At 57.3% G+C, this 13,917-nt stretch overlaps 1 protein-coding gene across 1 annotated transcript in view; it reads left to right on the plus strand.

Annotated features, from left to right (window-relative positions):
• Positions 1-13,287, plus strand: part of LOC111523707 (arf-GAP with dual PH domain-containing protein 1-like) — a 28,457-nt gene extending 15,170 nt beyond the window's left edge. Inside the window, exons 2-3 of the mRNA XM_023188512.1 lie at positions 3,110-3,240; positions 13,172-13,287. Coding sequence (XP_023044280.1) covers positions 3,110-3,240; positions 13,172-13,267 — 227 coding nt within the window. The 3' untranslated portion in view covers positions 13,268-13,287. The remainder of the gene's footprint in view (positions 1-3,109; positions 3,241-13,171) is intronic.
• The last annotated feature ends 630 nt before the right edge of the window (positions 13,288-13,917 follow it).

Raw genomic sequence — 13,917 nt, forward strand, 5'->3', positions numbered from 1 at the left:
GGCCTCCTTCCAGGCCCAGCTCCCGCCGCGGGTTCCGCGAACAGGCCTCCTTCCAGGCCAGGAGAGGGACAGCCTGTCCCGGAGCGCCTGAGTGAGGATGGAGGTGGACACAGTCATTCTGGACCCTGGGCTGGGCGGGAGCTGCTGCTGGCTGTTGCTCAGCCTCCCTCAGGACTTCCAGACGGGCAGATAAAGGCCATGAGACAGGAAGCCTGGGTCCGTGGTCCACAGTCAGAGCAGAACCCAACAGCATTGCCATGCTGTGAGAAGGGGGGCCCCCACTGCACCCCGAGCAGCAGTGTTCCCACCTGGGCTCACGTTGCCCACTACCCCTGTAAGTGGCTCGTGCTGTCCCATCCCACAGATGAGGAGGCCAAGGCCCGGAGAATGGCATGCCTGCCGGGTGCCCCGTGCACAGCCATGCACCAAGCATTTGCGGCATCTTTCATGAAGGCTTCGGGAGAGGACGGAGCCCGGGGGGAGGAGTCAGGTCTCTCTCTTCTGGGAGTTCAGTGTGGTTCTTCCCCACCTGTTCTCCAGAGGAGTCTGTAACTAAATACTTTCCCGGCCAGACACAGCGTCACACATCTGTAATCCCAGCACTTTGGGAGGCCAAGACAGGAGGATCGCTTGAGCCCAGGAGTTCAAGTCCAGCCTGGGCAACCAAAATTTAAAAATCTCTACCAAAAATTGTAAAAGTTAGCTGGGTATGCTGGTGCATGCCTGCAGTCCCAGCTACTTGGGAGGCTGAGGCAGGAGGATCACTTGAGCCCAGGAGTTGGAGGCTGCAGTGAGCTGTGATTGCACCACTGCACTCCACCTTGGGCGACAGGGCAGGATCCTGTCTCAAAAAAAAAAAAAAAAAAAAAAAATCCACGAAACCAAACAACTGCTGATCCTGTAGCCGAATTCTTTCTCCCAAAAGCCTCCCTACTCAGCACAGGCAAAACTCCTGGTTCTCGCGAGAGGGTCACTTGGCAAATGTTTGCCGACTGACCGAGGGGTGAGGAGAAAGCCTTTGGTCTCTCTTGAAGACAGGGGCTCTGCTGAAGTCGGAGTGTCGGTGGCTCCTTCATTCACAACCCCTGTGGAGACCTGCTCTGGACTGAGCTCCGTGCCAGATCCGGGGGTGCTGGGTCTGGGGTCCTCAAGAAGCCCACGTTAATGGGGAGACAGACTTCATTAATCAGGGAGCCTAACAGCTGTGACAGACAACCCCCAAATCCTGGAGGCCTGGCGTGACCCCCAAATCCCAGAGGCCCGGCATGACCCCCAAATCCCAGAGGCCCGGCATGACCCCCAGATCCCAGAGCCCGGTGTGGCCCCCCAATACCAGAGGCCTGGTGTGACCCCCAAATCCCAGAGGCCTTGCGTGACCCCCAAATCCCAGAGGCCAGGCGTGACCCCCAAGCCCCAGAGGCCGGGCATGACCCCCAGATCCCAGAGGCCCGGCATGACCCACAGATCCTAGAGGCCGGTTGTGACCCCCAGATCCCAGAGGCCCGGCGTGAACCCCAGATCCGAGAAACCCGGCATGACCCCCACATCCCAGAGGCCTGGCCTGCTGGTTCTCATGCACACCATCTCCGGTTGGGGCTCGCTTGGGTGCCTCTCCTCCTGGCAGTGACTCGGGGCCCAGGCCCAGCCCCACTGGGCCTCCACTGCCCGGCATGGGAGTCCCCCACCAGCCAAGGGTGGGCCCCGATCAGCGTGGGGAGGGGGGGTATCCTCAGCCAGGCCTGAAGGGTGGGGTCCTCTCCACTCATGATTCCCCAAACAGGCTTTGGCCCACAGCCGCACCTTCTTGTGGGGAGTGCCTCGATTCCCACCAGCCTCACCCAGGAGAGCCTCCACTTAAAAATAAAAGCATTTCAGAGATGACTCATCTTCCCCAGAGACTGTTCTCTCTAGGGCGCCTTTCAGCCATTCACTCCCTTGAAATGTGAAGGGTCGTTGGGGGCCAGAAGAAAACACCAGAGTCACACAGCAGCCCTCTTGGCCATCGCCCCAGGGTGGGGCTGGACGTTCCCCACGACTCACTTTGCCATTTCAGAATGAGACGTTTCTCGCGTGCAGCAGCAGAAAGACTGAGCTGTGGCACCCACACCCCGCGCAGTGGCTCACGCCTGCCATCCCATCACTTTGGGAGGCCGAGTGGGTGGATTACTTGAGGTCGAGATTTCGAGGCCAGCCTGGCCAACATGATGAAACCCCATCTCCACTAAAAATACAAAAGTTAGGCGGGCGTGGTGGGGCGTGCCTCGCTGCTCGGGAGGCTGAGGCGGGAGAATCACTTGAACCCGGGCGGCAGAGGTTGCAGCGAGTTGAGATCATGCCATCAATCACACTCCAGCCTGGGCAACAGACTCTGTCTCAAAAAAACAAAAAAAGAAAAAAAAAAAGATTCTGCTGCCTCAGCCTCCCATAGCGCTGGGATTACAGGCCTGAGCCACTGTGCCCAGCTTTGTTGGACCGTTTAAGGCAAACCAGACATGGAGACGTGGAATCACTGGACAGGCCGCGTGCAGGGTGAAGCGACAGCGCGGTTATCACAAAGTTAGTGCCGGCCTCGCGCTGTCATCCCACGAGCTGTCACCCCACGCACGGTGCATCGTCATCCGCGGCTACGGTCCGTCCTTCGGGGGCGCCCCCCGCACTCAGATCCTATCTGAAGTTTCCAATCTTGGTTCCCTCACCCAGGAGGATTCGGGCCCACAGACGTCTCCCAGGGCAGCGGACACCGGGAAAGCACGTGACCCAGTCCTCAGGAGTGCTGGGTGCCCTCCAGCCCGGGTGCCCTCCACCCCGGGGCATGGGCTCCTGTGGGCCAGCCTCTGCTGGAGGTTCCCGGCACCCAGCATGAGCCTGTGCAGACCGGCTTCCTCAGATGCTGGGGGGTGTCTGGGGACAGCTCTGTCTGCACCCGGCAAAGGGCAGGGGGAGCTGGGGTTAGGTGCCTGGGGGCGCACGGAGCCAGGTGTCCCCGGGGGTCTCCTCTGAAGCCTCCACGGCATGGCCGGGGGCTCCTGACCCTGACCCGAGGCTCCGACCACCGTCCTTCCGGGGTCCCTGGGCTGAGCCTCTGTGAACGTCCGGCTCTCCCTTGCAGATCCCGACTGGGCCTCCTACACTCTGGGAGTCTTCATCTGCCTCAGCTGCTCGGGAATCCACCGGAACATCCCCCAGGTCAGCAAGGTGAAGTCCGTCCGCCTGGACGCCTGGGACGAGGCCCAAGTGGAGGTACGGCGGGGGAGGGGCGGGGGGACCCGCACAGTCCCCGGGTGGCCCCAGCCCAGGCCTCTGGAGCCTGAGACGCCACAGGGCCTGGTTGTGCCCCCCTGGGGCCTTGGACTGCTCTGAGGGGCCTCACTGGCTGGACCGAGGCTGCGGAGGCCAGGGCGGTGCAGGACCCTGCCCCCTCTCCAGCGGCCTGTCCTGTGTGGCTGCTCCACCCACCCCCTGCTGGGTCCAACCCTTCTGTGAACAGCTCCAGGTGTGTGTGGTGGGCCAGGTAGTGAAGGCGGGTCGCCGATTCCCGTGCCCTGGGAGCTCGAGAGCGCTCCCCTCAAATCCCCACTCCTGGAGCATTCGGCTCAGGGTAACAGAGACCCTGTCTCTAAGGAAACAGAATGCAGCGTCCCAGGCCGCGCTGCGCGACCCAGAGTCAGGGTCGCATTTACCCGGCAGTCCCCGTGCACCCCGACCCGCTGCCGTCCGTGTACAGCTCCATTACCTGTCCCCTGGGTGTCCTCTGAGGTGACACAACCACTGCCCACCTCTTACCCGTGCACCTGAAGCAACTTCATGGAGCACTTAGCACGGCCAGGCAGGGACTCAGGCCACAGATGCCTGTTGGGGCCCTAGAGACGCCCCTCTGGGGAGGGAGACGGGTGTGAGCCAACCAGGAAGCCCTGACATGCAGGGGGAGGTCAGGCATGCTGGAGACGGCAGGAAGGGCCCCCATAGGAAGACCCCAAGAGTGGTGGAGAAGGAACAAGACCCCGGCTGGGGCCTGCAGCTCAGATGGAGCCTGGGGCCTGAAGACCCCGGTGGGAGGGTCACCCCAGCCCCACTTGTGGGACTTGGGGTCTTGGAGCCACTGATCTGCCCGGCTGCTGGTGAGCGGGACCTAGGGGCTGCATGGAGGTGAGAGCGGTGGTCTGGGGGCTGCTGTGGGGATGGGGAGGGTCATAGAGGCTGGTGGCCTCCTGTGCATGTCTCCCTGCTCTCCAGCACCACTGACCATGGGCCCCTACTCTCTAACACCACTGACTCTAGCACCCCCTCTCCAGGACCACTAACCCCAGCCCCTGGCAGTGCACCACCACTGACCCCAGCCCCTGGCTCTCCAGCACCACTGACCCCAGCCCCCGGCTCCCCGACACCACTGGCCCCGGCCCCTGGTTGGGAGCAGCTCATTTGCTTCTAACAGGCAGCCTTGGTGCGAGGGTCACACCTTGGGGCTTGTTAGAAATCACAGCTGGGATCCCAGTGCATTGGCCTGGCGTGGGGGTGGTGCCTGTAATCCCAGCCACTCAGGAGGCTGAGGTGGGAGGATTACTTGAGCCCAGGAATTATTATTTTTTTTTTGAGACGGAGTCTGGCTTTGTCACCCAGGCCGGAGTGATCTCAGCTCACTGTGACTTCCGCCTCCAGGGCTCAAGCGATTCTCATGCCTCAGCCTCCCGAGTGGCTGGGATTACAGGTGCACACCACCATGTCCAGCTAATTTGTGTATTTTTAGTGGAGATGGGGTTTCACCATGTTGGCCAGGCTGGTCTTGAACTCCTGACCTCACCTGATCCACCCACCTCAGCCTCCCAAAGTGCTGGGATGACAGGCCTGAGCCACCACGCCCGGCTGAACGAAGGAACTCGAGGCTGCAGTTGGTTGTGATGGCACCTCTGCCCAGGGACAGCAGCGTCCCTGACCCACCCAGGGCAACCCCAAATCAGCTTCTGCATTTCACGCCGTGATCCCCCACACTCTGAGTTGAGGGTGTCCCTGCGAATCCCCTCAGGACCCCGGCCCACCTTGGGCTCACCGCCTTTGACCCACCTTCACTGACCCGGGGGGGACACTGGGATGTGATATCCGTCCCTTCACCAGGCCGTGGGCTTGTCTGAGCCTCCATTTCCTTCCCTAAAAAATGGGCAGGGTGGCCCCTGGACCGTCCCCTTCCCTGGTCAACAGGGGACCAATGGCCAATGTCAGAAAGATGATGGGATGGGTGTCCCATCTCCAAGTCACTCTGCCATCACTCCTGGAGGAAACAGCGGTGAGTCCCTGGAGGGTCTACGGGGGCACAGACTCCTCGGCTCAGGGAGAAGACCTGCCCATTGTCCCCATAATTACAGGGCAAATGGGGCAAAGGCCCAGGGGTGGGGCGTTCACTGTTGTTGGAAAAACCCTAAATGTAATCAGCAGGAGAGGACAGGGGCCACCTTGGTGCCATCCTGATCTGCCTGGGGTGATGGCCGGAGGGGAAGGCTGGAGAGGAAGGCTGGGGAGGGCCCACCGTGGATATTACCAAGAAACCCCTGGCTGGGTGCGGTGGCTCACGCCTGTAATCCTAGCACTTTGGGAGGCTGAGGTGGGTGGATCACGAGGTCAGGAGTTCGAGACCATCCTGGCTAACACGGTGAAACCCCATCTCTACTGAAAATACAAAAAAAACTAGCCGGGCGTGGTGGCGGGTGCCTGTAGTCCCAGCCACTCGGGAGGCTGAGGCAGGAGAATGGCGCGAACCCGGGAGGTGGAGCTTGCAGTGAACTGAGATGGTGCCACTGCACTCCAGCCTGGGAGACAGAGCAAGACTCTGTCAAAAAAAAAAAAAAAGAACCCCCTGATTCCTGCTGCAGAGGTCCAGTGTGATGGGGACTTTGGGAGAGCACTGAGTGGGGGGCCACAAGGAGATTCCATCCCCGTTCTGTTGTCTGCACGTTCACTCGTGCGATGAAAATCAAACATGAATCTCAGGCGGGCCTGGGGGCTTGGCCCCTGAAAGCATCTGCACCCTGGCCCCCGGGCAGAGCTGGGTCTCAGTCCGGCTTCTTGCCAGGGACTCTGTGGGGCGGGGGCTGCACTGGGCCCCCTGTGGCTCCCTGCACTCAGGCCCCTTGGCCATTCCTGGGCTGGTGGTCAGTGGGGACATCCGGGGGCTAAGCCTGCTCCCACCCCTAAGGGAGAAACGGGCCTGAGGTGGTCATCGCTGAGAACCGGACCAAGGTTAAAGGGCCAGGAACCGAGGATTCTCCTCTTCTTTCCTTTTCTTCACATTTTTGTTTTTTTTGAGACGGAGTCTCGCTCTGTCCCCCAGGCTGGAGTGCAGTGGCGTGATCTCGGCTCACTGCAAGCTCCGCCTCCCGGGTTCACGCCATTCTCCTGCCTCAGCCTCCTGAGTAGCTGGGACTACAGGCGCCCGCCACCTCGCCCAGCTAATTTTTTGTATTTTCCTTTTCTTCACATTTTATGGTTTTCCCCCCCCCCCAGCTTTCTATTCCTTGATAATACCTTTTAAAACAACTGCTTCATTGAGATGCAATTCACAGCCCTACGATTCACCATGTAAAGTGCACAGTTGAAGGTTTTCTAGTAAATTCACAGAGTTGTGCAAACTTCACTGCAGCCAATATTAGGACATTTTCATCACCCCAGAAAGAAAGTCTGTGCCTTTTGGCTCTCACCCCGCCCAGCCCGAAGCAGCTGCAAATCCACTTTCTCTCCGTGTAGATTTGTGGGTTCTGGACTTTTACAAACGGGATCGCACGGTGTGTGGGCTTCGGTGTCTGACTCCTTTCCCACTGTGCCAGGTCCCGGAGGCCCATCACGCTGCAGCCTGTGTGACAGCTTCCGTCCCTATCAAGGCCGGAGAACGTGCCCTGTGTGGATGGAACACCTTTGCTTTATTCATTCACCCTCGGATGGACACGTCGGTCATCTCTACCTTATTTAATGTATTTCGACAATTTAGGGACACATTCAGCAGGTTCCAAGGGCAGTTACAGAAGGGATCGTGTCTGCTTCCCTGTCTCCCGCCTCTGAGCACCGCCCCCACCCTGGCCAGGCAGCCAGGGGTCTGTGTGGGCCTCGCTCACTCCCTCCCTCCCTCCTTCCCTCCTGCCTTCCTTTCTTCTCTCCCTCCGTCCCTCCCTACCCTCCTTCCTTCCTTTCTCTCTCTCTTTTTTTTTTTTTTGAGACACGGTCTCACTCTGTCGCCCAGGCTGGAGTGCAGTGGCACTATCATAGTTCACTACAGCCTTGAACTTTTAGGCTCAAATGATCCTCCTGCCTCAGCCTCCCAAGGAGTAGCTAGGACCACAGGCATACACCACCATGCCTGGCTAATTTTTTTTTTTTTTAGAGACAGAGTCTCACTCTGTTGCCCAGGCTGGAGTGCAGTGGCGTGATCTCAGCTCACTGCAACCTCCACCTCCCACATTCAAGCAATTCTCCTGCTTCAGCCTCCCGAGTAGCTGGGATCACAGATGCGTGCCACCATGCCCAGCTAATTTTTGTATTTTTAATAGAGACAGGGTTTTGCCATGTTGGCCACGCTGGCCTTGAACTCTTGGCCTCAGGTGATCCACCCCCCTCAGCCTCCCAAAGTTCTGGGATTACAGATGTGAACCACTGCGCCAGCCCTGGCTAAATTTTTAAAAAAAATTTTTTTTAGTGATGGGGTCTTGCTATGTTGGCCAGGCTGGTCTCAAACTCCTGGACTCAAATGATCCTCCTGAAATGCTGGGATGACAGGTGTGTGCCATGACACCGGGCCTAGCGTGTGCTTCTGAGAGATGTTCTTTGCCTGTTGAGAGCAAGCGGAGCCCCTCGCCCTCCTAGGGGGAACCACGGCCTGCTTGCCGCGTCCCCTTGGGCTGCACATACCAGTTGTTTCCAGACTCTTCCTGCCGTTCCCACTGGGCCGGCAAGCAGCCTCACTGATGCGTCACTTTGCACATATGGAAGTACATTGGTGGCCTAAATTCCTAGAAGTGAAAGTGCAAGTTCAAAAGTTATGTGGCTTGGTAATTTTGGAGAGATGTTTGCCAAACTCCCTACTGTAACTGCTCACATGCCCCCAGCACACCGTGGGGGTGTTTGCCGCCTCCTCCCCAGCACACTGTGGGGGTGTTTGCCGCCTCCTCCCCAGCATGCCGTGGGGCTGTTTGCCGCCTCCTCCCCAGCACGCCGTGGGGCTGTTTGCCGCCTCCTCCCCAGCACGCCGTGGGGGTGTTTGCCACCTCCTCCCCAGCACACTGCCTGCCCAGGGTTTCTCCTTTGCTGCTCTGATGAGTGAGAAGTTGTTCTCAGGATCTCTTTTCTGTTTTTTTTTTTTTTTTTTTTTTGAGACAGCATCTCACTCTGTTGCCCAGGCCCAGGTGCAGTGACGCGATCTCAGCTCACTGCAAGCTCTACCTCCCGGGTTCACACCGTTCTCCTACCTCAACCTCCCGAGTAGCTGGAACTACAGGTGCCTACCACCACGCCCGGCCCGGCTAGTTTTTTTTTCATTAGAGATGGGGTTTCACCGTGTTAGCCAGGATGGTCTCGATCTCCTGACCTCATGATCCACCTACCTCGGCCTCCCAAAGTGCTGGGATTACAGGCGTGAGCCACCACACCCAGCCCTGTATTTTCTTGCCTGTGAAGTCTCTTCACACCTTTGCCTGCCTTTCTGGTGCAGTGTTAGCTGTTTTCATCTTCTAGGGGCTCCTGGTATGTTAGAGAAATTCATCCTTTGAGATACCAAAAACATTTTTTTCTAGGTTGTCTTTCGAATTTGCTCATGGTGGTTTTTGCCATGGAAATTTTTACTTCGACATAGTCAAAGTGGTCAACCTTTTATTTTGTGGTTTTAGGGTCTATAGCATACATAAAGAGGCCTTCTTTGCCTGAGGGTTTTTTTGTTTGTTTATTTGTGTTTTTTTGTTTGTTTGTTTTTTGTTTTTTTTGAGACAGTCTTGCTCTGTCACCCAGGCTGGAGGGCGGTGGCACAATTGCAGCTCACTGCAGCCTCAAGCTCCTGGGCTCAACCCATTCTCTCACCTCAGCCTCCCGAGCAGACGGAACTACAGACGTGCACCACCACACCTGGCTAATTTTTGTATGTTTTGTAGAGACGGGGTCTCACCATGTTGCCCAGGATGGTCTTGAACTCCTGGCCTCAACTGATCCTCCCGCTTCAGTCTCCCAAGTGCTGGGATTACAGGCTTGAGCCACTGCACCCAACCCTGAGGGTTATTTTTTGATAACCTCTTTATTGAGGTATAATTCACACACAACTCACTCCTGTAAAGTGTACAGTTCAGTAGCTTTAGTGAAGCCACAGGGCTGCACGACCATCACCACTGTCTAATTCCAGGACATTTTAATATCCCAACGCAGCCCGTACTCACCCCTCCTCCTATCGCCACCGCCCTAGCCATTCCTGAATGTAGACAGAGCTGCTTCGTGTCCAGGACGTTTTAATATCCCAACGCAGCCCGTACTCACCCCCCTCCCATCGCCACCGCCCCAGCCGTTCCTGAATGTAGACAGAGCTGCTTCATGTCTCTGTGGATTTGCTTGTTCTGATCATTTCAAACACATGGAATCACACAATATGTGATTTTTTTTTTTTTTTTTTTTTTTTTGAGACAGGGTGTCACTATGTTGCTTAAGCTGGTCCTGAACTCCCAGGCTCAAGCGATCCTCCCACCTCAGCCTCCCAAAGTGCCGGGATCACAGGCATGAGATGCCACGTGCGGCTGACACATGGTGTTTTGTGTCTGGTTTCCTCCATGGGCACCGTGTGTCCAGGGATCACCTGGGTAGTAGCGTGTGTCAGAATTGCGTTGCTCTTTTTTTTGTTTTGTTTTGTTTTTGCAGGGGGCGGGGGGACGGAGGCTCACTCTGTCGCCCAGGCTGGAGTGCAGTGACGCGATCTTGGCTCACTGCAAGCTCTGCCTCCGGGGTTCATGCCATTCTTCTGCCTCAGCCTCCCGAGTAGCTGGGACTACAGGCGCCCGCCACCTCGCTTCACCGTGTTAGCCAGGGTGGTCTCGATCTCCTGACCTCATGATCCACCCACCTCAGCCTCCCAAAGTGCTGGGATTACAGGCATGAGCCACTGCGCCCGGCCGCTCTTTTTTTTTTTGCGTGTTTCGGGGGGACGGAGGCTCGCTCTGTCGCCCAGGCTGGAGTGCAGTAGCACGATCTCAGCTCACTGCAAGCTCCGCCTCCCAGGTTCAGGTGATTCTCCTGCCTCAGCCTCCTGAGTAGCTGGGATTACAGGCGCCCACCACCACGCCCGGCTAAATTTTGTATTTTCAGTAGAGACGAGGTCTCACCATGTTGCACAGGCTGGTCTTGAACTCCTGACCTCATGATCTGCCCACCTCTGCCTCCCGAAGTGCTGGGATGACAAGCGTGAGCCACTGGCATTCCATGAGCCGGCCGGCATTCCTCTTTATGGCTGAGGAACCCTCGGTGGTGTGGCTCAATCACATTAATTTATCTGTGCTTCCGTTTATGGACCTGGGGCTTGTTCCTGTTCTTAGCTGTCACGAAGAATGCGCCGTGAACGTTCGTGTGCATGTCTCTGGGTCTTCACATCTCTTAGGGTGCAGAGGAATTGCTGGGCTCTATGGTAACTCTGTTTACCATTTTGAGGAACTGCCAGACTGTTAGTCACCACAGCCGGAGGTTCCCACCAGCAGCGTACGGGGGCTCTGATCTCTCCACATCCTCTCCAGCACACTCCCCTGTGCCACTTTGACCTTGCCATCCTAGGGGGAGAGGTGGTGGCTCATTGAGGTTTTGATCTGCGTTCCACTGACGGCTAACAGTGCTGAGTGCCTTTGCGTGGCCGAGTGGCCATTTGTGCATCTTCTTTGGAGAAATGTCAATTCAAATCCTTCCCCATTTATTTATTTATTTATTTATTTAATTTATTTATTTTTATTTTATTTTATATATTTTTTGAGACGGAGTCTCGCTCTGTTGCCCAGGCTGGAGTGCAGTGGCGTGATCTCAGCTCACTGCAAGCTCCGCCTCCCAGGTTCACACCATTGTCCTGCCTCAGCCTCCCGACTAGCTGGGACTACAGGTCGCCCGGCGATTTTATAAAAATACAATTTTTTGTATTTTTAGTAGAGATGGGGTTTCACGGTGTTAGCCAGGATGGTCTCGATCTCCTGACCTCGTGATCCGCCCACCTCGGCCTCCCAAAGTGCTGGGATTACAGGCGTGAGCCGCCGCACCTGGCCTCAAATCCTTCCCCATTTTTAGGCCGAGGTGGGACGATGGCTTGAGTCCAGGAGTTTGAGACCAGCCTGGGCAACAGAGTGGAATCTATTCTCTATTAAAACAAATCAAAAGTATACATATATGTATATATATGTAAAATTAATTTTAAAAACCCTTACCCATTTATTTATTTTTTATTTTTACTTTCCTTTTTTTTTGCAGAGATAGGGTCCTGCTCTTTTTCCCATGCTGGAGTGCAGTGGTGTAATCAGAACTCATAGCCTTGACCTCTTGGGCTCAAGGGATCCTCCCGCCTCGGCCTCCCAAAGTGCTGGGATTACAGGCGTGAGCTGCTGCATCCAGTAGAGACAGGGTCTTGTTCTGCCACCCAGGCTGGAGTTCAGTGGCACGATCATAGCCCACTGCAACCTCAAACTGCCAGGTTCAGGCCATCTTCCCACCTCGGCCTCCCTAGTAGCTGGGACCACAGGTGTGCGCCATCACACCTGGCTAATATTTTTTTTTTTTTTTTTTTTTGAGAGACAGGGTCTCACTATGTTGCCCAGAGTGGTCTTGAACTCCTGGGCTCAAGTGGTTCTCCCACCTCCGCTTCCCCAAGTGCTGGGACTACAAATGTGAGCCACTGTCCCCGGCCGGCCCTTGTTAATTTTTTAAACTTTAGAACCATTTCTAGGTTAAAAAAAAATACATAATAATAATACATTTTGTTGCTGTTTCTTGGCAGTTATTATAAAAAACACGTAGACTCCCGTGAGGAGACATTTCTCCATCTCCCTGTGTCTCTGGTTGAGGCTCCTCTGCATCCTTGGGAGCACACGCCAGTTTTCCCGTGGAGACCTGGGATGTTTCCCATCCAGCGACTCAGACAATTTGTCTTGTTGCTGTTGGTGACAGGATCTCTCCTTGTATTTGAGTTTTCCGTGGAAAAGCCATTCATTTTCGAATTGTAAACTGGTGCCAGCCTCTTGTTGCTTGTGATTTCTCCAGCTACTCCTCTGGGCCCTCCCTGTTTATGGCCGTGTGATCCTTGGAGCAGGGTGATGTTAGGGGACGTCTGGCTGGCTGGGCCTGGCCGTGGCCTCAGGCAAGCTGCATTCAGGAGCTTGAAGGTGCAAACAGTGTGGCTCCCTCGGGGGCTTACAGCATAGCAAGCAGAGCCTCTCCCATGCCCTCGGGGCTGGTGTGGGATGTGGTGGCCCCTCCTGCCCCGCTCGAGGCTCACCACACCTGGCTGGTGGCAGGGTCAATGCCAGCGTCCACCCTCAGGGCCTTTGCACCTGCCAGGAGCACAGTCCATGTGCCAGCCTCCTGGAACTTCAGCTTCCTGGAGCTCCTTCCCTGCTTCACGGCGCCGTTCCCTTCTCCATCAGCCTGTTTTGTAAATGTGTTGTGGGTGCCTGCAGTGTGTCCCTGCAGAGTCCTCTCGGAGACTCTGTCCTGGCCACATCTGGGTCTCTCGCTCACCAGCCCATCTCCAGGCCCCCATGTCTGGTGCCTGTTGGCTCTTTGCTAAATGTGAGCTGGGGAGCTGGGTGAACGGGGAAGTCCCTGCTCTCTGGGGCAGAGATGGGGGTCACAGGATGCAGCCAGCTCTCTCCTACGGGACGTGCAGTGTGGGTGGACTTGGGGGTTGAAACAGTGGGGCAAACCTCAGACCCATCCTCAAGAAGGGCCTGGCCCCTGGGCCCCCTTTGCCGGGACCCCATCGGACGCTGGCTCCTTCCCTGTGCCAGGGGAGGGTCCATCACTCAGAAATGGTGTCCCTGGGGCAGGAGGAGGTGGGGGTTCCCGTCCTGGCGCTGGCGGAGGCCTCGGAGCCTTGGTCTGTGGGTCCCTGCGGTGACGGCCCTGAGCGCAGCCAACACCTCCTGGACTACCCCTGGGACCCCAGGCCTCTGACCTGGCCGCTCCTCTCTTGCAGTTCATGGCCTCCCACGGGAACGATGCCGCGAGAGCCAGGTTCGAGTCCAAAGTACCCTCCTTCTACTACCGGCCCACGCCCTCCGACTGCCAGTGAGTACAAAGGGGCCTTGTCAGGGCCGTGGTCAACAGTGCTGGGCGGTTCCGAGATGGCCCCGGGAGGACCCGGCAGGGTGGGGAGTTGGGTGCCGCCCACAGGGTCCGGGAGAAGCCAGCCGCAGCTGAGTCCCCCGGATCCCGAGGTGCTGCCTGTGTCCGCTGCCCACCACTGGGCTTTGGTTCTGGGGCGGGGGGCGGTGGGCGCTGGGGTGGGGCTGGAAAGGTCATTCTGCATCAGTAGCTGCAGCCCACCCCGGTTCACTGGGGCCTTGAGGGTCTCAGGTGGATCTGAGGGGGCCTCCCAGGTGCTCCCGGCGGTCTGGGAGGAGGACGGGAGGAGCTGCTGTTGTTCGGGGCCTGCCCTGGCTCCTTGGGGCGGGAGCAGACGTGGGTACCGGTGGCCGATTGGGGAAGCCTGAGAGCCAGTCCTCTGGGTGTCCTAGGGTCAGGAGGTTGCAGAGAGGGAGGGAATGAGGCCTGCTTGGCCTCACATCAGCCACCTCCACCAAAACCCACCCCTCCAAGCCTCAGTCTCCCCATCTGCCTGGACAGTGGGAATGACAGGTGACAACCACACAGGGCCCGGCCTGACTGTTCGCACTGACCCTCTCACACCTGTCATAGGGGAAGGACGTGTGGCCCACTGGG

The sequence above is a fragment of the Piliocolobus tephrosceles genome, chromosome 8 (assembly GCF_002776525.5).
Source record: "Piliocolobus tephrosceles isolate RC106 chromosome 8, ASM277652v3, whole genome shotgun sequence".
In the NCBI taxonomy this organism is placed as follows: Eukaryota; Metazoa; Chordata; class Mammalia; order Primates; family Cercopithecidae; genus Piliocolobus; species Piliocolobus tephrosceles.